The sequence below is a fragment of the Coturnix japonica genome, chromosome 1, assembly GCF_001577835.2.
Source record: "Coturnix japonica isolate 7356 chromosome 1, Coturnix japonica 2.1, whole genome shotgun sequence".
Classification (NCBI taxonomy): Eukaryota; Metazoa; Chordata; class Aves; order Galliformes; family Phasianidae; genus Coturnix; species Coturnix japonica.
In genome coordinates this window covers 74610135-74633136 of record NC_029516.1, presented here as the reverse complement: position 1 = coordinate 74633136, position 23002 = coordinate 74610135, and the positions used below count along the sequence as shown (strand labels likewise).

Below are 23002 nucleotides of genomic sequence, written 5' to 3'. Positions count from 1 at the left end.
GCAGCTGCACAAATCGTTCCCAAGCACCTACTTTCATGTGGAAATGTAATCTTTACTTTAAAAGTCTGTCAGATACGATTGCCTTGCCAGCAGAGAGGGTAGAGGCCTCGAGCTGATGGTCAGCTGTGCTCTACAACCTCACAGCGTGTTTGCTTGGTGAGATGAAAGATGCTAGAGAAGGGAGGTCAGTACTAACATGTGAAGCTATGTGATGAAGACCAGCCAGCCCTGTGTCCTGTGAGGCAGCCTTATCATTGAGAGCTAGCTGCTCTTGCCTGGTACACAGATATGCAATACAACCTGTGGAGCCCCACAAGGTCTACTGACTTCAGTAAGCTAGAGTCAACTTTTTATATAAGGCACTAAAATAGGCAGCAAAGTACTTGCTAGATAAACAGTTGGGTTTTCCTTGTGATTTCCTTGACTGCAGATTTGGGGAGGAGGAGAAAGCATGAAGAAGACAATGTCAAGAGCAAAGTGGCAAGTTGTATTTAGCGCTGATATCTGATGGCCTCATCTGCACTCTGCCCTATAATCTGACCCCTGGGGTAGCTTCAGACCTTCAAGCCACTTCAAAGAACCACCTTTACAAAAACTTCCCAAACTAGTGACCAAGAAAACAAGGAAAAATTTCAGCAGCCACAAAAATTTGAGTATAACCCAGTTTTTGCATAGTTTGAGCACTGAAGATAAGTAGAGTTTTCTTAACGTTGGCTCTCTGGGTGAAGGCCTGAGGAAGAGCTTCTGTTTTGTTTCCCTCTCCCATATTGCTGTAGTGGTCTAAAGGTTTAACCAAGGCTGGGACCCAGCTATGTTAGACACTGCTAGCCTGTACTGGGAGACAGTTCCTGTATCTTCATTCAAAACAGCCGGACAAATGGAGGATGGGAGATGACAGTAAAGCATGAAAAAGAACATGCATGCCTTGGGGTCACTCGGCATGTGAGGACTGGGGATTAGTACAGACCCCATGTTTTCTTGTAGCCCCACGTTGGGCTCTTGGTGTTGGTAGTGTCTTGCTGCTATGGAGAGCTGTAGTGGCTGAAGGGGAAGGGAAGGAGCCAGTTCTGCCTTCAGTTCTCCATGTCAGTTGGTTTTCAGTTGTGGCACAGGAGTGTCCAAACACTAACCAGCTGCTTGTGGGACATGAGCAGAGCCTGGCTTGATGGGGAAATGAGGAACTATCTCTCAAAAGAGGATAGGACTGCCTCCCCCCTCACTTTCCTGTCTGACTTGCTAAGTTTTTAGGGAGCAGGTGGGAATGCATATTTATTCTCCTCTGGCACCTGTGTGTTTGTGAAGAGCTGTGGGCAAACCCCTCTTGGGGGGCTGCTCATGGCTGTGTCCTGCTGTGTGTGAGCAAAAGTCTCAGCTGCAGTCGGAGGCTTCTTGTACGAAGGAATGCTTTGAAATGTTGTTTTAATGGCATCATATTGCCAAAGGCTCTTTGTGGCTGGGTGAAGGAGATGACTCCCCTGCTCTGCAGAGAGCCTGTTTGAAGCAGGACTCCTCTGTTTTGTAAGTAGGCTTCATTCTGCCCTCTGTAAGAAGAGTAATTTAATTACAGGAGAGATCACTGATGCAGTATTTTGGCCCTCATGGCTTCTCACTGGCTCAGTAAGTGCCTTTGGAGCAGGAGGGTAGTGGAAGATGCCAGACAGCTGCACAGATAAAAGAGTTTTCTTTAGTGCTTTTTGGTACCAACTCGCTCCTTGTGCATGAAGGACCACGAAGAGGCACTGATACAGTTTGTGTCCCACTGAATTGGGCAGGCTGGGATAAGGGGAAGGTGTCAAAAAAATGCCTATCTGTCCTCATTCTTGGTGAAATTAACTTCTTCAAGCATTCACATCCTTCTCACTTCTGCAGTGGGGAGGGAGACTGGGGTTACAGTGGGTCCTGCGCCCGTTCCTTGAGTGCGTGCTGCCTCCTAAAGGATACGGGGGCTGCAGCTGGGCCCTTGCACCTCCCTCATTCCCCATTTTTAGCTTTAATTTCCTCTCTTCTGCCTGAGGTCCCTGTGCCAGGGCTGAGATAGACTTGTCAAGTAAAATCTCAAAGGCCCCTGTCGTTACTTGTTTTGGGGAGGGCACATAGGAGCCGCTGGCAGTGCCTCGCTGCTGCTGGAGCAGGGCTCCCAGCCCTAGCAGACCTGGAGCGAGCAGGGCTCTGGCATGTTGGAGCGGGTTCTGGGATCCCTTGCCCAGGCAGGCAGGGCTGCAGCCTCCCTGCAGGTTGTTTTGGAGTTAAACCAGCCTCTCTGCAAGGTAGAGTCACCTCTCTGCTTTCACTGCTCACCCCTGTCAGGCAGATCGGGGCTCAGAGGTTCAGAGAGATGGATCTCCACCAAGGTATCTGATCTCGTGATATTTGGTGGGCTCAGGGGGGTTTGTGTCCTTACGGGTGGTGGGAGAAGCAGCTTAGTGAGGCCTACAATGCAACATGCAATGAGGTGCCAGCATCTGCAAGGGGAGTACCACCAGTAGAGTGAGAAAGCTCAGAGGGTGGCAGTGAGCTGCAGCACGGCAGTGTCATCTGGGAGCCTGCAGCCTTGGGCTTCAAGGGCTTTATACTGAGTCGATGGACAAGTAAAAGCTGGTGTAGGTAAGGGCTGGGAAATCTGAAAGAAAGATCCTAAGAAAGATACAGCTGGGGTAGGCTTCAGGAGATCGCCTCCACCACAAGCTCATTGTATGCTGTTTCTGAAGGTCTTAACTACTGAGGCCCTTACTTGGGGGCTGCAAAAAAGCCTCATTTTCCATGTAGCACTTCTGCAGTCAATAGATAAAACAGACAGAGGTTCCCCTGCGGGTTTTATAGCAGAGGCTCTCCAGGGCTTTGCTGAGGTACAGAGCCCCAGATGCTGTGATGGGTCAGTTTCCCTCTCACACGAGGGAAGATGCTCCTACCAGATGTTTGTTATCGGCAAAGCGAGGGGGGCTGGAAAACAGACAGGCTTCAGCTGGTGAGAAGCTGAGAAGCACAGAGGGAAATTGTCATTGTTTCCCTATTAGGCTCGTAGAGGGAATTCTGGAAGCTGTTTTTTAGCCCATTGTTACAGTTTATGCTTATATAGCTTATGTCTTTCGTGAGAGACTGTTAACTCCTGAAGCATGTTGGAGATGAGACTATACCAGAATACTTTCCTTCACCCGTCCCAGGATAAAGTGTGGCAGATGCTCAAGTTAATAAATGGTCGATATTGATGATTCAGAGGTTGGATTTCCCCCATACAGGTGAGTTTTCTCAGTTGCTTCAGGGGATGGGACAAAGTCCTTATTCTTTCCACTTCTAATACTGGCTGTGTGGTCCATAGCCAGCTGACTGTATTTAACATAATTTGGAGGGGATCGTATTGGGGTAGGTACTGACTGAGCTGCTCTACAGTTATACTGAACAGTGAAAGTTTTTTCTAGGGGTATTTGGTGCTCTGGGACAGTCATAGACTTCCCGTCTCAAAGAAAGCGTTGACAGTCTCTGTAAGCAATTAGGGATACATTCCTTGAGGCAGAGGATGTCTTTTTATTGTAATTTTGGAGAGTACCTAATAATAATGTCTTAAAAGAGCCTCTGTAAAATATGAGGATCAACTGTTCCTTGTTTTTCCTTTGCTGGACAGGTAATATAAGGATCTTTGGAAAACCCAAAGAGTCACCTTGCTGTTGCTGTTCTGTTCTCCCAGTAAAGAACTGAGCACGTACCAGGTTTGCAGTGACTTTTAAGAATTTCTTGTGCTGAACTGTATACTCTCATAAGTGGATGGTGGGCTGCTGTCTGTTTGCATCCCCCATGGTCAGCCCCTCATAGTCTGGTGGCTGGCTATAGTGCGTTACCGCTTCTCCCTGCTCTCTTCATTAGATACAATCTTCTCCAAGAGTGACTAAGCATATAAAACAAGGATTGGATTTTGTTGGTTTTCTGTGGGTTTTTTTTTCTTCTCCCTATTCTAGAACAGGCACTGACCACAGTCATGCATTTGTTTTTCTCTCTGACTTCCAAATGCAGTCACATAACAATAGCTTGGAAAAAAAAATATTGGAAGCAATTTGGTCATGAATTTGTTTCCTTTTTTGGGCTACACAAAGTGGGTTAGCGTTCGGGTGAGGAGGCCCCGAGCTCCAAACCATCTTTCTCAAGGTTTAAATGGGCTCCAGCTTGCTCACATGAGATATACCATGGAAAGGCAAGAGCAGTGCTCTGTGTGCAAAGCCTCAGGCTGGGGGCCTTGTTTTCAGATGTCCCCAAGACATTATTTACTTCTATACATAGCAGAGAAGTCTTAAACAGACACTGCTATATGGGTTTTGTCTGCCTCTGGTACTCAGGGGAAGGGCTGGAGGAGGGAAGCTGGCTCCCCTCTTGTTCTCCTTCAGAAGCGGGTGTCTGTTTGCTTTCCTTAACAGATTGCTAATAGGAGACGGTGGGTGATGTTGTAGCTCTTACTGCTTTGTGCAGGAGGTCGTGACAGGTGGGGGTTTTGAATATCTTCCACAGCTGTAGAAACAAATTACTCTCCGAAACAAGTTCAGAAGGATGGAGGGGTGAGAGCTGATAACAGGTGGGATGATCTGCAAAAGGAAGACAGGCCAAGGCACCAAGTAGTACCCTCACAAGGAGCAGGAAAAGAAGTATTTTGCAAATGGGACCGGGGGATGTGTTTTCAGTGTCTGCATCTTTGGGTCTTAAGGGAAAGTACCACCTTTAGCAAGACAAACAGAAGCTGAACAGATGGGACAAGAACAAGCACACGATTGCTATGCTGGTCAGGAGGGTGCTTGGTTGGTAACATCTCTAATAGTGAAGGCAGTGAAATCTCAGACTTCCTTCCACAGTTCAATGGTTTTCATCCTTAGTGAAAAAGGGAGTACGTAAGGCTTATGCATAGCAGAGAGAGAATGCCGTTTGACAAAGGCTAGACCAGTAGGTGAAGTTTTCAGATCACAGGAATTTTCCTTCAAGTATTTATTTATTTATGGCTTCACTGAAAAAAAATTTGGGGCCAGCTGTGTTTAAAAATACAGCAGTAATGAGATACTTAAAAAGGGAGTTAATCTCTCTCCCTCTCCAACCTGCTGTGGGCTCCTGGTTGTAGTGTGAGCAAGCCCTGGGGCATCGCAGCCCTGCTAGCCACAGTCATACTGGAGAAAGCCAAGCCTCAGAAAGAAGCACCAGCAAATAGTGGGATATAGGATCCCTCAGTCTGCCATTTGTTCACCCTCCAGGGGCAGCAGGTTCTGGCTGCTGAGGTTCCCCAGCTCTCCCTCCCTGGCTCCCTCAGGGCAGCAAGGCCTGGTTTCTGACTGCTGCTGGGGAGCCTTGAACTGTCTCTGACAGCCCTGATGGGGAAACGCGGGAATGAGGAGGAGGGGAAACCGAAGGCTTTTGTACTGAGGGAACAAAAAACATCCTCTGCGTGTCTCTGGGTTCAGCGCTTGCAGACTCTCTAAACTGGACTGGTGTTTTGCTTTTAAATGCTTCATTAACTGATGTGATTTTTTAAGATTATTTTGTTTTATTTTGTTTTTGGCTGGAGGGTGTCTGTTTGGGAGACAGAGTCTGTCTGGGGCTCTTCGTTTGGCCCATCCAGCTTATCCACAGAGCACGCACAAGCCATCTGCAGGCTGTAATTCCTCTAGGATTCCCTATGGCTTTTCTGTGGCCATGTTTAGTAAGACACAAGGGCTAACACGGGCAGGCTGGCTGTGCTTCTCCCAGCCCTCTGCTGATAATGGCTCGGGGTGGTTTGGCCTTACAGCAAGAAGAGGTCCCACGCTGGGACAGAATGCTCTAAGTGTGGCCCCCAGGATGAGCAAAGGGGAAGAAGAGCATTTGGTCTCCATCAGCCCTGGATGCTGTTTTCTTGCTACCCAGGAGAGCTACAGCTGACAGCAGTGAAAAATGTATGTGGTGGTTGGCAGGAAAACAATTTGAGGAAGAAGGTGATGCTTCTGATAATGCTGGGGTGGCATGAAATGGTCTGGAAAGGCAAAGTAAGTTGCTTTGAGCCCAGGTGAAAGATAGTGCAGAGAAGTCTTGTCTCCTCTGGGCCCATTGCTTTTGGCTCGCAGATGATGTGATGTATCACAAGAGAAAAATCTCCTCTCCCCACTGTTTCCTTTCTCATCCACTGGTGGCAAAGCAAGATTCAATTTTAATGACTTCCCTCTACTCTCTCTGCTTCCTCCCTCCCTGCCCAACACATGCCTTTTTCTTTTTTTTTTTTTTTTTAATATTATTTTTAAGGCATTTCTTTTTGGCAAGAGTTAAAACACAAGCAGCATTTGGACCAAGATGAAACCAGTCGAGGAACATGTTGGGCAGTGTAATGCTTTGTTCTGAGTTCAGGGGGAAAAGAAGGGGAAGCGAAGGGGGGGGAAGGGATGTCATTTCCCAGATGGGGACCCTGCCAAAGATGTTTTTGCTTTGGAAAGCAGAGAGTGATTTTGAGGTTACACCAGCTTTAACTCTTTATCATTCTCCTTCTGTCATGCAGGGAGGCTTCAGAGTCGTAGTCCTAAAATGTGGCCATGTTGTGCTGTGTGGCTCAGGTGATCTCAAGACAAAGTCTACTGTTGTGACTGAGTACTAACAGCAGCCTGGGGTTCCAGTTGCTGGAAACCATAATGAGTGATGAGAAATCTGCCTGTGTTTATCAACAAGGATCCAGAACCATCATGGTTGCTGTTTGAAAAACAAAATCAGCATTTTCCCTACAGGGATGCAGGACTGCTGTGCTATTTTCATGCCCTGCCAGAAGCACCTGGTGTGATATGGGATGCTGCTGAACTCTGCTGCAGTTGTTCCCATCAGGTAGCCTTGAAATGTGGAAGGTGTTTGGGAAGTGCCTTGTCCCTTGATGTCTCCATCCAAAGGAGGACTTGTGTTGCTGGAGGGCATGGCAGATGGAAAGCCTGCTCAGGAATGTGCTGCTGTCCTGGTGACTGCCTTGGGCCACCAGTATTGCACAGTGTTGCGTGGGCTGCTGATTTAATTGCCCCAAGGCTGTTCTACAGTAGCAAGCTGAGGGCGAGAATACAGAGAAGAGAAAGTTAATGGAGAGATCTTGTTACTTTAAGGTGTTTTCGTGGCTGCAAATACTCGCGGCAGTTGATCTGTGCTGCTGGGCAATTTGTTGGAGACCAGGGCCAATGCTAAATGCATAAAATAAGTAAATGTCCTCAGTGTAGTCCTAGGCAGAGTCACTATTCACAACCACCAAACATGCAAGATGGGGACCAGCAGACTCCCTGGCCCTCCAGTCTTTCAAAACTCCTTTTGCCCGGCTAGGGGGAAAAATGCTTTCCTAATCCCATTTTGAACATCCTGAATTTAACCACAAACTCAGGCTCCAAAGGTGTCAGTAACTTTGGTCTGGAGACCATACGCTTCCTCTCCATAGCAGCTTTGGCGTCTGTGTGTAAATTTTTGGTCTCTGACTTGTGCAGCTGGCCCCAGATGTGCCAAAGGGTGGCTACAACAGCACGGTTGCCAGTGACTAACAGAAGAGTGATACAGCCAGTGCTGGCCTTGAAACGTGCCTTGTGTCTTGCATGTTTCTTTCTTATCAACCAAGAGAGGTCTGATCTGAAGCAAATGAATATATAACCACCCTGGTTTCACCTGTCACGATACAATGGAGGAAAATAGAGGGAGGCAGACAGAAGAAGCACATATGTGGTAGCACATATGTGGTTGCACATGCTGATTTTCAGCTTTGTTTTTTGATATGTGCGTTCTTCAGTACTTCCCAAGGCGGTAGTAGATGCACATACACAATTTAGTGCGCAGCTAATCTGGACTTGCATGTTTTCATCCCTTTTCCTGGACCCCTGAAGTCATCCACATGCCCCTTTCAGCAGTCTCCTGAACCATGGGTGGGACGCACTGACCGAGGGACCAGATCTTGGGTGGGAGGCAGAAGACCAATGTTTCCCTTCCTTGCTATCCTGCTGACTCTCTGTATGACTTAGAGATAATTTCCTTTGCCTCTTCAAGGTTTGCTTTCCTCCCGCCCATCGGTGTTTGCCAACGTAAATAAAAAGCACGTAGAGTGGTTGTAGCCTTTGTGCAGCCTTGCAACACCTAGTACAGTGTTTCCTGCAGCTGGCCCATCCCCATGGCTTGGTGCTCTACTGATTTGCCTGCTGAGGCCTGGGAACATCACGGGTGTGTTAGAGTGTAGCACAGGGATACTGTGGCAGCTATGTGATACTATTCCCAAGCTCTGCTTGCTTGGGTGCCACAGTACCCCTGACCTGGATTTAGTGTAGGTCTCTGGCTCTTAAGCGTGGTAATGACCACCACAGGCTTTGGGGACTGAAAATGGCTGTGTGATACCAATAGTAAAGCCCTTCAGTATGGAGTTGGGCTACATTTCACTTGCCCAGGTGGTTGCATGCGTATGCGCAAGCTGCAGGAAAGCATCCACTAACCCACAGAAACTGCTGTACCCACACCTGCCAGACTCTGTGAGGATATTTGGAAGGTGTGAATTGCTTCTTGTTCAGTAACCTTGGTGGTAGGTCTTACTGACACAGCTCAGCTCTGGGCTTCATGAGTGCCAGCTGATGGGCTTGGGTAGCCTGCAGTGCCCAGTCATGGGGCATTTACATATGGTGGCACGTTGACGCTGCTGTTTCTCCTTCTCTGTTTACTTAGTTCTTGGCAGCTGGATGTTTAAATGTTTGCTTGACAAAAAATTTCCCTGAAGTCTGTGAGTATGGAAAGTTTAGTCTGACAAACCCTGTTGAGTTATCCTGCTCTCTTGTCAATAATCTTCTTGCATGTTGTCTCCCTTAACCACAATATTTTGTGTGTGGTGCAAATTTGTGTTTTCTTCTCTTGTTGTAATCAGCCTGCCCCTCCCTGCTTGCTTCACTTGCTGAAGCTGTACCCCCAGGATGCTGACATCTGGATCTTAATAATCCAAAAGTCCCGGGGCTGCCAGGAAGCAGTATAAATCATAAGACTGCATACCTGTCTAGCACCTCTCACCTGGGAATCCAAAGCTGTCTGGTGCATACTGTTCATCTGCCTACCACTCGTAACAGCTGGGGTTTGCTATTCTGTGATTCTGTGGTGACGAGGCTGATGGAAAACCTGCCTGTGGGGGATGAGTAGTCAACCCGGGCTGTCCCCAGTGTAGATGGGAACCTTCTGAGAGCCAGGGCTGTTCAGGGTCTCTCCTGGAGAGCTGTAAGCCTTTCTAGGGTTTATGGCTTTTGGTGGAAGCCACGGGCAGATTCTATCAAATTGTTAGATTCTACCCCAAACCAGGCAAAGGGCAGGGGCTTCTGTTTAGTTTCCACTTGATGAAGAGAGAGAAAGGTGGAGGAAAGCTGGCGTGGGACTGGCATTGCCTTAAGGCCGTAGGTACTCTCTAATAACACTCGTGAGTGCCGTTCCCACGGCTGGATCATACCGGTGAGAGCAGAATAATACCCCCACCAGCATCCCCGGGGAGCTGGGGTGTAAGAGGAGGAATATTTTGTCTGCAGCCCTTTCAGAAAGGGACAGTGGAGAAGGGGACAGGAAAAAAGGCTGATGATGAGGATTAGGGTGAATGCGTGCTCTCCACGCACGTAATCTCTGCCGAGGCAATGGGGAAGGTTGGTTTGGCGATCCCCGTGCTGGCCCCCCCCTGGCACCGTGAGCCCTGGGGAATAGGAAAGCCTCAGGTCGAGTGGAGAGGGCTGCAAGCACCAGGAGGTAACAACGTTTTATTTTTCACATGTTGCAGCAGAACATCCTTCCCTCCAAACCCACTCGTGTGCTTTCCAGCCCTTTGTAAGACGCTCGCACTCTTCCCTTGGGGCCGGGGCACCCCCAGCTCCCTCTGCTCTGCTCCGTCTCCTCTTCCCCCTTCTCCCATGTGCTTTTATTTCTTTTGCAAACAGCGTGCGCCAAATCCAACTTCACAGCTGGCTCGGCTCCACGTGTTTGTTTTCTGTGCCTGCGCAGCGCTTGCCAGCACTGCTTGCGCCCTTGCTCCGAGCTGGAGGCGGGGGGTGGGGGAGAGAGCAGGGGCGGTGGGGAGGGAAACGGGAGCAGGCTGCTGCTTTCCAAACCCTTATTTGTTTAAAGCTTAAGCCTGTTTGAGAGCGCCTTTTTGGAGTGAGGGGTAAGTGGCAGGGGCGGGATGCGGGGGAATGGAGAAAGTAAACTGTGTGTCAAGGAAAGCAAACTTTGCAGCTGGAATTGCTGCTGGTGCTCATTGTGTGAAGGGGTTGGGGAGGTGGCTTGGAGGCTGTGCCTGCCCTCTCAATGCAAGTGTGAAAGGAAAAGGATGCAGAACGAGGAGCTGGCTGACAGTGAGCCTGCGTTGTGCTGCTGGCTGGGCAGGTGAGCCTCCCTGTTGTCTTTCTGTCATGGAGCATCCCATCTTGGAGATGGAGAAACTACGTGCTGGCCCTGCCCGTGTTTGGGTCACTGTCCTCAAGCGTGCTATCATTTTCAGCAAGGTGTGTTTATTCCCCAGGATGAGAAGTGAGGCAAAAGGCGTGTAGATATTACCTTAACAAAAATAATTTAAACTAATATGCTATGAGGCAGTTTCATTCTCCGGGATGGGGCAGTCCATCATTTAATGCTGCCTTGCTGCAGGTGACACATGTCACAGGGTTTGGGATAGTCATGGCAGGCCTGGGGCAGCCCTGTGCCCCCCCCATGCACTTGGTACTGCCAGGGTGTTTTCAGCAGGCACTCGTCTCTACCCTTTATTTCCCCTGGCCTTGAGCTTCCTCTTGTGTTTTTTGGAGTATTGACATGCCTTCCAGGGCAAATGTGTCCCAGCAGAGGGTCCTAAAGGCTTCTGACCTGCTCCAATTACCAACATGGTTATTGGTAGTGAAAAGTATTAAAGTGACAGCAATGGAGAGTAAAAACTCCCATTTATTCCTAAACTTTTTTTAAAAAAAGGAGTGAAAAAAAACCCACACACAAAAAAAACAACAACCCTCTTAAATACAATCTTCAAAGGCCAAGAAAAATGGGCTTGTGCTCTTTTGCATCCCAGCAACAAGTCACTGCTGAAAGGAGTGCAAGCGAGAAGGCAGTTTTTCTTTATGGTGGTGATGGGGATGCCTCTAAAGCCAGCCATCTGGGGATTAAACTTTGTATTGACGGTACTGGCGAGTACTTTGTCCTGTCTCTTTTGTATGCTCTTCTGGATTTTGATGTCAACTGTGTTAAACGAGCCTTGCACTTGTTAATGCAATTTCTGGGCCTGCTCCCATTGAAGTCATGGCAAAGATCACACTGGTTTTGGAGGCGGCCGGATCAAATCCCCTGCTATGACCTTCTGGATGCAGTATTTTAGCAGGTAGTTCCGACATGTGTTTCACATAAGCTCAGTCCGTTTTTCGCTGTTAACACTGCAGCTGTTGTAGGTGCCCTTGTTCCCCAGCTACACCCTGAGCGCAGGCTCCAAAGCCAGGATATCCTCTGAGGGTTCTCTCTGCTCCATCAGATCTTCCCATTGCCACTCGCCCCAAGGAACAAGCGTCACAGTTTGTCACTGGCGGTTTCCGCGGGCTTTTCTGGTTTGGGGGTTCTGTTTGTTTTCTCACTCTATTACTGTACCTAATTTGACACGCTGAAGATTTTTCTATTGTTTCTAGACAAAGAATTTGTTTTAGAAATGTGGAGTTGGGAAGGAGGTTCATGTTTAAGCACACGCAGAAGCAGCTGGCTGTGATCTGAGCACAGCAGTTTCCCTACCTGGATCTCCCCAAGCCATTGCCCTTGAGTTGCTCAGCTCCGTTCAGTTTTCCTGCCCTGTGCTTCAGCCACCTCCATCCCCGCTTCCCTTTGGCGTCTCTCAGCGCTTCTCCCAGTGGTTATTTCCCTGTTTCAGCTGGGCCTGCCTCTCCGCTGACCTCTCCCTAACCCAAGCAGCAATTAAAGCCTCAACCTCAGACTCTTGAGTTCTGTTGCTTTTTGGTGTGTTGTTTTTTTTCTTTTTTTCGTTTGGGAGGATGAGAATGGGAAAACAAAAGCAGCGCCCTGACTAGTGTAAACTAGCCACAGGCACATCTGTGCCGGCGTGATGACGGCTCCCGGTGGGTGCTGCTGTCCCTTGCAGTGCTCTACTCTCCATGGTTGGCGGTGGAAGGGGACAGTGGGGGCCTGGTGTCCTGCTCAGGGTTGCTCTTGCAGCCCTGAAGACCACGTCAGCCACCCTGTGCAGTGCTGTCTCTATGGAGGTGCAGCCAGGAGCGTGGTAGGGCATGTCTGAGCAGAGGGCTATGGGCAGGCAAATACGCTGCTCAGCCTCAACAAATAGGACAAAATGTAGATGTGTGTATTTTGGTATCCGTTGCATCAAACATCCTAATTAAAGAAGTGATCCTGGCCTGTTGTTTGAAGTACCTAGTGCTTGGGATGAGGTTTGCCCTGTTTTGTGCAGCAGCTGAGCCTGCCCTGACAGTGGTCTCTGGCTGTAATGGTGATGTGGTGAAGTGGATATTGTTGTTGTAAGGTGTGCATAGGGCATTGAGGCTGACAGACAAGTGGTGTGCTGCCTTAAATTCCAGCTTCTAAGGGTTAGCATGTCACACCTGTGCTCACAGCTTATCCTTGTCCTGCTTTCTCTGTTGTGCCCCTGCCACAAAGATGCTTCAGCTGCGGGTTTTCAGCAGGGCACCCCACAAGGGGCGGCCTTCCCCAGCACAACAGCCAGCATGCTGCAGCAACAACATCTGTTTGCTGGGCACACTTTGTCTCTGAAGAGGCTGCTCAGCACGCTCCATCTGCGCCCAGGGTTGTGTTGCTGGTGCCGTGTTTTGCCAGCCAGGCCGGAGGCACCAGGGTCCGCAACCCGTGCCAGCAGGGCTGGCTGCCCACCGCCTGCCCCCTGAGTGGGAGCTCAGCATCCTGCCAGCTGCTTTGCCCGCGTCTCTTCCCCAACCCCAGCCCCTTCCCCCTGGCCGGGCCGTCCCTCCGGGAGCCCCCAGCCTCTCCAGATTAGAGCTCTCCAGGGAAGGGGCTTTTTGAAAGGAAGAAAGGGAAAGGGGGTGTGGGGTGGGGAGGGGAGGAAAAGGGAGAGGGGGAGAGAAGAAAGAGGGGGAGCAGAAGAATGAAAACAGACCCAAGGGGCAATAGTCCCTCGAGCCATTTCACTGCATTACAATGAATATGGACTCTATTAAGCTCCGTTCTGCCTGTTAGTGTTTCCCAGGGCAACACAGCTCCCATATGGCAAGCATGCAGCAGATTAGGATGGGCCTCCGGGCTTCATTGAGGGCCCGGGGCTTGACTGGCAGTTGAACCCCATTCCCCCCCCCACTCCTCACACTTGACACTGCCTGTGTTTATCTAAAGCGAAAAAAGGGGCCGGGGTGGGAGAAGGGGGCATTTGGGGGGTTATTGTCCCGGGCAATGGGAGAGGGCAGGGAGACGGGTGGGGGAGCCGGGGGAGGGAGCTGGGGAGGGGGGGGGGGCAGCCCCTCATACATATGCAAGAGGGGCCGTGAATGGGCAGAGGAGAAATAAAGCAGATGGAATTCGTGTTAAAGAACAGCCACAATCGCCCTCGGAAAACGAGCAGAGAAAAGCGGGCGGCCTTAAAGGAGAGCAGGGAGCAGCGTTTATCCAATTAGCAGGGTTGTCAAATTGAATTTACTCAGAATAGAGGGGGGGCCGGGGGAGAGGAGGGAAATTAAGTGTCGGGGCATAGAGGGAGCGTGATGGTGAAGAAAGGCCGTGGCTTGGTTCTCCTGCTCTCTGGGAGTTTGGCCTTCTCCAAGCCTGCACCATCTTTAGGGCACGTCGAGGGGCAGCGAGGCTGGCCTGCTAGGCCTGGTGTGGGGATGGCCGAGGGGATCCTCACAGTAGTTAACGTATCTCCTGCCACACATCCCTCCCAGATCCCTTCACGCAGCAGCCAGTGCAGTGCAGTGGCGTGAGGTGGTGTGGTCAGTGCGTGGGGGTCCCAGCCCTGCTTCGCTTCGTGCCCTTGCTCTAGGTGGGCTTCCTCTGCTCACTCTTAGGCCTTGTCTTTTCTGAAGCAAATGGATACAGTGGCCCTCCTTCCTTTTGAGTCTTCCTTTTCAGTGCTTTAACCTCTACGGAACAGCTTTAAAAACCCTTGTCTCGTATTAAAACCTAATGATCACAAGCAATGCTAGCATGCTATACAGTGGAAGGTGCCTGTTCTGAAGAGCAGCAGTCCCAAAGCCCAAGCAGCGAGCTGGGAGCTCCGCTGTCCCAGCCTGACCTGCTGCTGGAAGCAGCTGCGGCCATCTCCCGGCATCACCCGCACGTCCCCATCTGGCCCCAGCCCCGCAGGCGTCCCCCCCGGCCTGCGGTGTCACTGCTTTCCCCGCCTGCATTCCCTCAGCCCTTGCTGCCTGCTAGTGGAGCTGGGCAGCGGGCTGGGCCTGTTTTCCATTTGGGGCCTTGTAAATCACGGGTGGTGTGGCTGTAATGAGGGCTGCCGGCCCGGCCCTTGTTAAGCAGGAGGGGGTTCGGGGCTGTGGGCAGCATTTCCTCAGTAAAACCTTCAGTTCTAATCAGCAGACACCTCTCTCGCTGCCTGTGTCTAATTCAGGTCCCTTTTCCTCTGCAGCCTTTCCCCCCTTCACCCCCCCACCCCCGTGTGCCTTTCTCCCCTCTCAAGGCCTCAACTCTTGCCTTTCCCTTCCCTCCTCTGGGGCCTTTGGTGTGGGGCGGGAAGCGAAGCCGACAGATTTTACACCCCCCAATCTGACAAAGCTCTCGTTAATTTTGCTCTCCTAATGGCCCCCTCCTTTGATTTACTGGGCCGTCTGAAAGAGGCTTCGAGCCTTCACTCCCCTGACAGGAAACTGTTATTTTAACCTGACAGGAAAGAATTAAAAATAAATAAGTAAATAATTCCCCCCCTTCCCCAGCGAAACCCTTCCAGCACCTTTAACCCTTTCTTTACCCAGTTAAGCAGAGGTGGGAGGTGTGAGTGACCACAGAAGTGCCAGCAAATGGGGGCCACCTCAGCTCCTCGCCACTCCCGGCGTGCGCGGGGCTGCCGGCAGCTCGCAAGCTGCCCGGTTAATAAAGTGCCTTGCTCTGCACTACTGCAGGCTGCTTAAGGGCAGCGCTTTCAAAAGAGGTCAGCTCCCATTTAGGCGTCGAAATAAGTTGGTTGCCTATTCAGGAGAGCTCAGCATGTCAAGAACTGAATGCTTTTGAAAATCTGGCTTCAATTGTGGAAGCTGAGAATTTCGAAATCTGGCCCCGGATCCTAATAGTCCTTTTGGAATTGATGTTTTCATTCATTTTCCTCATTATTTTTATGCCGGCCATTTACTTTTTGTACTTCACTCAGCTGTGAAAGAAATGGCCACATGTCCCTATTTAGAGCTCATGTTCTGCCTGGAGGTTTGGGGAGGTACCATACACTTGTCGCAACACACCTTCTCTCCTCGGCCTCCGTTGAATACTATTTAATCTGCCTGGCACTTTGGCCAAATTTTGTGATCTCCCTTTTTTTTCTCTCCCCCCACCTATTGCCCTTCTTCTTTCTACAGACTGGGGACAGCCAGTCCGGTCATGGCGTCCATGTGCATGGGTGGTCCTTGCTCATGTAGGGTCCATTAGGCCTTTGGCTTTCTCTCTCTGGCCAGAGGCTCTGAGCAGTGCATTGCTGCTGGGAGGTCTGGTTGGGAACCTCTTTACCTTCCCCCACCCTCAGCATGGACTCCAAGGAGCAACTCTTTCCTGTCCAACATTTTTCCATCCTGCTGCCAAACTCGTCCAGATACGGCAAGTGAGTCAGCTTTGCGTTGTAGGCTTCCAGCACTGAGGAGCAGGGCTTAAGGTCTATCCCAAAAATGTTCTTCTGGTTTGGTGGAAGACTTTCAATCTCCATAATACCTTGTAGAGTGAAGTAGAAACCCAGTTTTTAAGCCTTTTCTAGGCTAAGGTGGAACAGCAGTGCATGTTCATGTTAGGCCTGGTCAGTGGTAGCTTGGCTGAGACAGCTGTGGTGTAACTAAGGGTTCTTTGGTGGCTATCTTAGGTGGAGAACTTAACTTGAATGACTCAGATGCTCTCCAAGATGACAGCTAAAGGATCTCATACCACAGCGTGTGCTGCTTAATGGGGGAAACTCCTCAAAGACAAATTGTTGAGGCTTTCTACCCTCTTTGGGGGAAGAAAATGATGCTGGGAAGGCTGAGGCACATGGGAAGGAAGTTGTGTTATCGCTTTGGTGGTGGTGGTTACCCACAGTGGTAACTGAGCTGTGGGCTACGGTAGCTGCAATATGACTTCAGCTGATCCCAAAGCTTCAGCTGCAGGCTGGTTTGCTTGGCTTTGCTTCCTTTAGGAACCACCAGCAAAGTGGCTTGGTGAGAGCTCCCCGAGTTCAGGAGTTGTGTGCCAGCAAATGGAGCTTACCTTGAATGACTCCCTGAGCATCTCAGCAGGAGTTTCTGGGAGTTTGTGCTTCAGGAGTTCTACCTCTAGAGGTTGTACTTGAAAGGATTTGACCCTTCTTTTTGACTGAGGTGGGGATGAAAGGATGAGTTCAAACTCCTTATGGCTCAAACATTGACCATGGTGAAAATAGGAAACGCTGCTCTGCACGTGCTCTTGAGGATGGTAACTGCAGGTAATGGGCATGTGTGTCTGCAGGGGGAGCAGGCAATGTGACAGTTGCAGTTTGGGCCAGCTGCTGTAGTCAGCCTGGTCTCTCATCTCCTCTTCCAATGTAGAAGGAACAATTCTGAAACTCCTTAGGGACACACAGGACATCATCTTGGTGCCACAGCTGGAGGGTGCTCAGAATCCTGTCGCCATTTTACGATGTCTGTGGGGGGAAATCTTTCTTCAACTTTAGCCCTTAGCCTTTAATTCAGACTGACTGCAGTCTGACATCTGAGGTGTGTGTGCACTTAGCTCCTTAATCCCCCTAGTCTGCTTTGGCATTCATTCGTGGCAATCTCTCCTTAACAGCTCCTGCAATGTGCAACTCCTCTCAGAAATCTGATCTGTGATGGGTGGCTTTGGGCTTCAAGTTCTGAAGATTGGTTTTGCCTTCAAAGATGAACCTAGTGCTTCTTCCAGACTGGGTTGTTAAACTCAAAATAGACTGTGTGTTTTAGGCCAACTGGTTAATCTGAACTCTTTCTATGTGTTGGATTTCTTAGTTTAGAATAAAACCGTGTGATCATAGAATCATAGCATGGCCTGGGTTGAAAAGGACCACAATGACCATCTAGTTTCAACCCCCTGCTATATGCAGGGTCACCAATTGCCAGACCAGGCTGCCCAGAGCCACATCCAGCCTGGCCTTGAATGCCTGCAGGGATGGGGCATCCACAACCTCCTTGGGCAACCTGTTCCAGTGCGTCACCACCCTCTTGTGTGATGCTAAATTAGTGTGGCACACCTTGTATCAATGTCTGCAGCCTGCTCAGGCCATGGGCTTGGTGAATCCCTGGAAGCTTAGAAGTACTGAGAAAGAAGCCAGGCAGAGCTGAAAAACAGAGGGAAGTCTGAGAGTTTCATGCCACTGTCTCTCTTGTCATTTGCAGGAAGCTGCTGCCACATCTCTACTACATCCCCTGTGGCAGCTTATGGGACCCTTCTCTGGGCGCCTCTGCCCCAGGAGACACTGCATGGGATGGCAATGACACGTGGAAAGAAGAGACCCATGTCCGCCATCCTTTGCCTCCTCCTCGCAGCCACCAGCTGCTTTGCCAAACTGAGTGAGTTTCTGTTTTATCTGTTTGTTCCATTCTGTTTATGCTTTGTCTTGAGGCAAACTGAGCTCCCAAGATCTCACTTCTTTCTGAAGAGGCTTGGCTTCTCCCATGTGCATATGGGATATGCTGCAATGTCCAATTACATTCTGAAGGGGGCGAGCATCCCTGGCAGGATGACACTTGTTAAGAGATGAGGTTACAGGTGGAGCTGGACATTACTGCTTGGTGATGCCACGAAGAAATGGAGCTGATCAATGTCTCCAAGGATTAGGGTGTGTGTATGGTGCCAAGGGGGGCATGAGGCACAAATAGAAACGATGGGGAATGTCAAGTACAGCAGTTTGGCAATTTTTTTCCTCTGTCTTTTCTTTTGCTGAGACTCACGGGGCTTTCTTCTTTCCCTTTCTTCTTCTCTGTGTAGGTGAATCTCTGCAAGTCACTGTGCAGCCTGCCTCCACCGTCCAGAAGCCTGGGGGCCCAGTCAGCCTGGGGTGTATTGTGGACCCCCCAAGAGTGAACCTTACCTGGAGACTGAATGGAAAGGAGCTGGATGGATCAGACGAGGTGCTGGGGATCCACATTGAGCAAGGGAAACTCATTATCACAGCTCTCAACAACAGAACCGTGGGGCGATACCAGTGCATTGCTCGTGTGCCCGAAGGAGTCATTGCCAGTGTCCCTGCAGTGGTCACCTTAGCTAGTGAGTAACTCTGCCATCCTGTGCATTACTCAGGCCTCCATTCACCCATCTGGAGAGGCTCATCTAAGTTCACTTGTTCACTCCGTTTCGTTGCACTTCAGACCATGGACTGGCTGTCGTGTCATGGCCCAGCCATAACCTATGCTTTCCAGAAAGTACCTGTTGCTGTTGATCACCGAACTTTTGCCATCTCCTCCTTCCCATGGCTTTTTCCTCTCCTTGCAAGGTTACAGTGGCCTGGTCACTGTGAACCACCTTTCTTCTGAGCTTAAGGATTTCTGACGTGGTCCTCACCACTGTTCCGTGTTTGGGGCCACCCTTGTTTGGGCACCAGAGAGTCTGATCCTCTGAGTCCTGTGCAGTGTTTGGTGGATTGGGTCCTTGCTACGGAGACCTCCATCCTTTAGCACTGACAGCACTGCTTCATCTTCCTGGCACAGGGGGAGCTTGGGGCTAAGCCTTAAGAAAGTGCAGAAGTGAAGATGTTTGTGCAAAGTAGGGGCTGGTTTGGCTTTAAAGCCAAGAGCTATTGGCTTGTCACTGATACATTAATCAGAAGTGAAATGTTTAGGCCAGGCTGAGTGGGAGGAGGAGGTGAAGGAGAGTTGCTGCGCTCCAAAGTGGGGTGGGAGGGGATTGTCACGGGGCTGAATATGTTGGGGGATTTGGCCTGAGCTCTGCGCAGAGATTAAGTTTCGGAGAACACATTCCAGAGCAGAAAGGGCGTTGTGTGCACTGGTGGCCTGATAGAGGGAAGGAGAGGAGGGAGAGGTGGATGGGATTACCTTGGACATGGTTTGCATTTAGGAGAGCTGGGTGTGCACAACTCCTCAGCTTGATCATTTCATTCTTAGGCTGCTTTCCTTTTCTCTTCTTCTCTTCACTCCAGCCCACTGTCAGCAGCTCTGTCTTCTAAAGGAAATCGTGTCTGTTTGACACACCTCCTTGGGTCTGGCATCAGTGGTGAACAGCAGATAGGTCCTACAGCAGCAGAGGGGCTTTGTGCTAGGCACTGTGGATCTCCTGTCTTCCTAGGCAAATAGGCCATGTCCCATGCACCATGGCAGCCTTGATTGGGGAAGGCTTGGAAGTCTGTGGGTGAAGAGAGGGCAGGCAGCACCAGGAAAGACATGGGGCTGGAGGTGTAGGAGAGAAGGCTTCTGAGGGGGTGCAGATAACCAAGCTCATGTTCATGGAGACAGAACCTGCTCACATCAGTGGCTTTGCAGTAGTTTAAAATAAGAGGGGGCACCAATTTGTGGTGGGACTGAGTTGGATGGCTGTGGTAGCACATGCACCACAGGCTGTCATGCCTGCTCCAGACCTCACCTATAGGTCCTTGCTGTGAGCTGGTCTGAGGGAGACCAGGGTCTGTGGGGAGGACCTGGCAGATGGGCATTGCCACTGGTCCTTTGGGCTTCTTCCCATCACCTGCTCGGCTGAAAGGAACCCTCAGAAAGTCTCAGCCTCATCCAGAAATTACTTTCAGAGATGGAAGAGTGAAATTGGAATGTGAATATGAAAGAAGCAGGAGGGAAAGAATGTATTTTCGAGATTATGGCTTAGGTTTAATTTGGAAGCAGTTCTGAAGACACTGGAAAAAGTCTCCTGCTAGATTTCAAGGAGTTCAGGTAACATCTTCAGGCCAACCTTTTGGCTTATTGCACTCCTTTTTTTCCTCCTTTGGAGGAAGTACCCTAGAGTGTTCCAAGCTCTGCATGCCCAGTTCTGCAGGGTCTCCTTGGATCCGAGGGGTAACTCACAGGGACAAGCATGCTGAAGTGCTTGGCTGGCAGAGCAGGCAGCCAAAGGTAGTAAAAGCCAAGCAATTCACAGAATTCATGGAAAAATCCATGTGTTCAGCTCAGCAGCTATCCTGCAATCGATAGCTGTGACATTTAAAACCGAAAAAATAATCAGGAGTGAAGCAAAGGGAAGCACCTGCTGTAGTGTATCCCCAGAGCACCACCCAGCAGGCAGGGATGAGAGGAGCGCCTGTACACCCTGGGGACGCAGTGGGGAGGCTCACACGTGGGGAAAGCCAAGATGCAGCACTCATGGGCAACGACCCTGCACGGGGTCGGGCTGGGGGTCCCTGAGGAGTTTGCAGCTGCTTGCTGAAACTGGCCCCATTCATTTTCCTTTGCCTCGGCCTCCCTGATCACAGCTCCCCAGAGGCGCTGGTAGGGAAGAGGCCTCTTGCAGGTTGGAAAAGCATTTGCTGAGCTGGCTCAGGGGGTCCGGCCCTGGGGGCAGAAGTGGTGTGAGAAGGTGAGAGAAGGAAAACACAGGTGGGGCTCCATGAGCCTCTGGAGGGCTGACATGAGGGCTATGAGACATCTGGGGAGCTGAGGGAGAGCAGGGCTTCAGGATGCCAGAGGCTGGAGGGCAGCGTGGGTTTGCCCAGAGGGCAGTGAGAGGACTTGCACCTTGAGAGCCTGCTTTCTATTTACTGCTGCTCCTTCTCAGAGTTATTTATGGCCTCCCATTCATTTAATCCAATCCGTCTCGCCCATCCTGCTGTTTGGCCCCCCGCCCCGGGATTCAGCTGGTTTCACTCCTGATGACAGCGGCTGGGCAGCTGTGGGGTTGACCCTCCTCGCGCCTCCTCACGGGCTGCAGATGGACACAAGGAGTGGCCTTTGCTTGCACTCCCTGCCACACGCAAAAAGAAAATAACAATAATAATAAATCGTGTTATCCCGGCACAGCTGGAATTTGCAGCCATGGAAAGGAGAAGCAGTTTCTCCTGCTTGCATGAAGCCCTCGGGGTGAAGCCGCTGTCCCCTCAGGTGGCCCTGCCATGATGCGTGTGGTAGAGGGGGAACCAGCTGGGAGCTGTGACCACCTGGAGGCACATCCCACTGGCAGGTAGCTTGGTTCATTCCCTGTGAGGGAGCAGGAATTCAGGGCAGTAGTCTGGCAGGAAGCTTTTATGCTCACACATTGGAAAATCTCTCAGTCTTTTGCCTAATTCTCCCTCCGCATCTATTGGGCCCTGTGGCCCCATTTCTTTGTCCTTTCTGCAAGCGGCCCAAGGGAGACAGAGCCACGTGTCCCGGTCCCCTCTGAGGGGCATCCGCAGCTGTGTGAGCTGCCGGGGGGCTGCGTGGGAAGGACCCCCCTGCTGCCATCCTCCACCAGGCCACCCCAGGGGTCCCCACATGGGGACAGAGCTCTTGGTGGGGCTGTGGGGCTGCTTGCTGGGGCTGGCGCGTGTGCATACGTGTGTGTATGTGCAGATCCCTGCCAGAGTTGCTGGAGCCTATGCCTTGGCTCCACAATCTTAATTTGGCTGTGATGAATCCAGACCACCAAGGCGCACATTAATTTTCCTGATGCTCGTTTATATTTTGTTGATCAGGGAAGTATGTGTGATGTGTGCAGGCAGACACTGGGCTCTCGCCTCTTCTCTACCTCTTTCCATTTCTGTGGCTCCTGCTGTTTTATTCCTTGATCGAGTAGGAAAGCGAAGAGGAGAATCTACCCGGCACCCTTCCCCTCCCCGGCAGCAACTTTCCTTGCTGGAATAGAGCGGGTTGCCGCCAGCTCTTCACAAGTTAAGAGTTAATCTTCATCTGGCTTTAATACCCAGTGGAAACATGGCTCCCCTCCTCGGCTTGTCTTAAAGGATTAATGGCATTTCTGAAGTTCACCCTTATTCCTTCTTTTTAGTATTTTATTATTTTTTTTCTTTTAATTGAACGATGCCAAGAAATTCCAAAAGTATGAAGCATGTTCGACTGCAAATCATTTTTATGACATTGCAAAACCTCCTCTCCCCTGCTCGGCCCACTCCCCTCCCCTCGAATCCGGGCACGGGAACACTCGCTCCCCAAGCAGCCGCCCGACAGCCCCTCCGCGCCGCCTTCGGGGAGGCTTTCTCGCCACCCTGCCAAGAGGGCTGGTTTTTATTTAAACCCCATAAAGGATCTTGCTTTAATCAGAAAGTCTGCTTGAGAAATTTCATGTCACTTTTCCGTGACTGTGGGTGGGAGAAGCTCGGAGCCAGCGTTGTCTCTTTCTCTTGGAGCGCTGCTCTATTTCGCGGAGAACAAAAACACATTTTTTTGCTGGCTTGGCTGCCAAGGGCAGGCTGCACCGAGCCCGCCCTCCACAAGCCCTTCTGTTCCACAGCTCCCCAAACTGCCCGTGGGCACTGACACCATGCACCTGGATGCCATCAGAGGGGATGGCTGAGCTGGTGATGGCGTGTGGCCTCATCGTGCCCAATAGCACAGGGCTAGAGGATGAGTGCCCTCCTCTTCAGGTGGTGGAAGAGGTCGTGGTGATGCGCAGAGCTGGGGGTGATGCCTATGAAGGTTCCTTTCCTCACCATCACCCTTCTTCCCAACTTCGCACACCTTTTTGCCTCCTGCTACACAGTGTCTGCACGCCCTTGAGGCATCCCAAAATGGTGATTAAAGCATTGACTGCTCGGTAGCAGGACAGCAGCTGTGCTGGAAGTAGGAAGCAATAGAAGGAGCGCTTTTGGCTGCCCCTCGGTGCTGCAGTAAGTTGGCTCCGTTTTCACTTTGAGGCCAGGATTTTTCACACCCAGTTCGTCAGCCGTGGAACAGGCAGCTTCTCTGGAAGCTGTGTTTTAATTTATATGCTT

General features: G+C 50.7%; 1 protein-coding gene across 5 annotated transcripts in view; it reads left to right on the top strand.

The window, feature by feature from the left end:
• BOC (BOC cell adhesion associated, oncogene regulated) overlaps nucleotides 1–23002 on the top strand; it is an 89049-nt gene that overhangs the window by 52164 nt on the left and 13883 nt on the right. For all 5 annotated transcript variants that reach the window (XM_015875561.2, XM_015875551.2, XM_015875570.2 and 2 more), the window contains exons 2-3: nucleotides 17514–17687; nucleotides 18106–18384. In XM_015875561.2, coding sequence (XP_015731047.1) covers nucleotides 17603–17687; nucleotides 18106–18384 — 364 coding nt within the window. In that variant the 5' untranslated portion in view covers nucleotides 17514–17602. The remainder of the gene's footprint in view (nucleotides 1–17513; nucleotides 17688–18105; nucleotides 18385–23002) is intronic.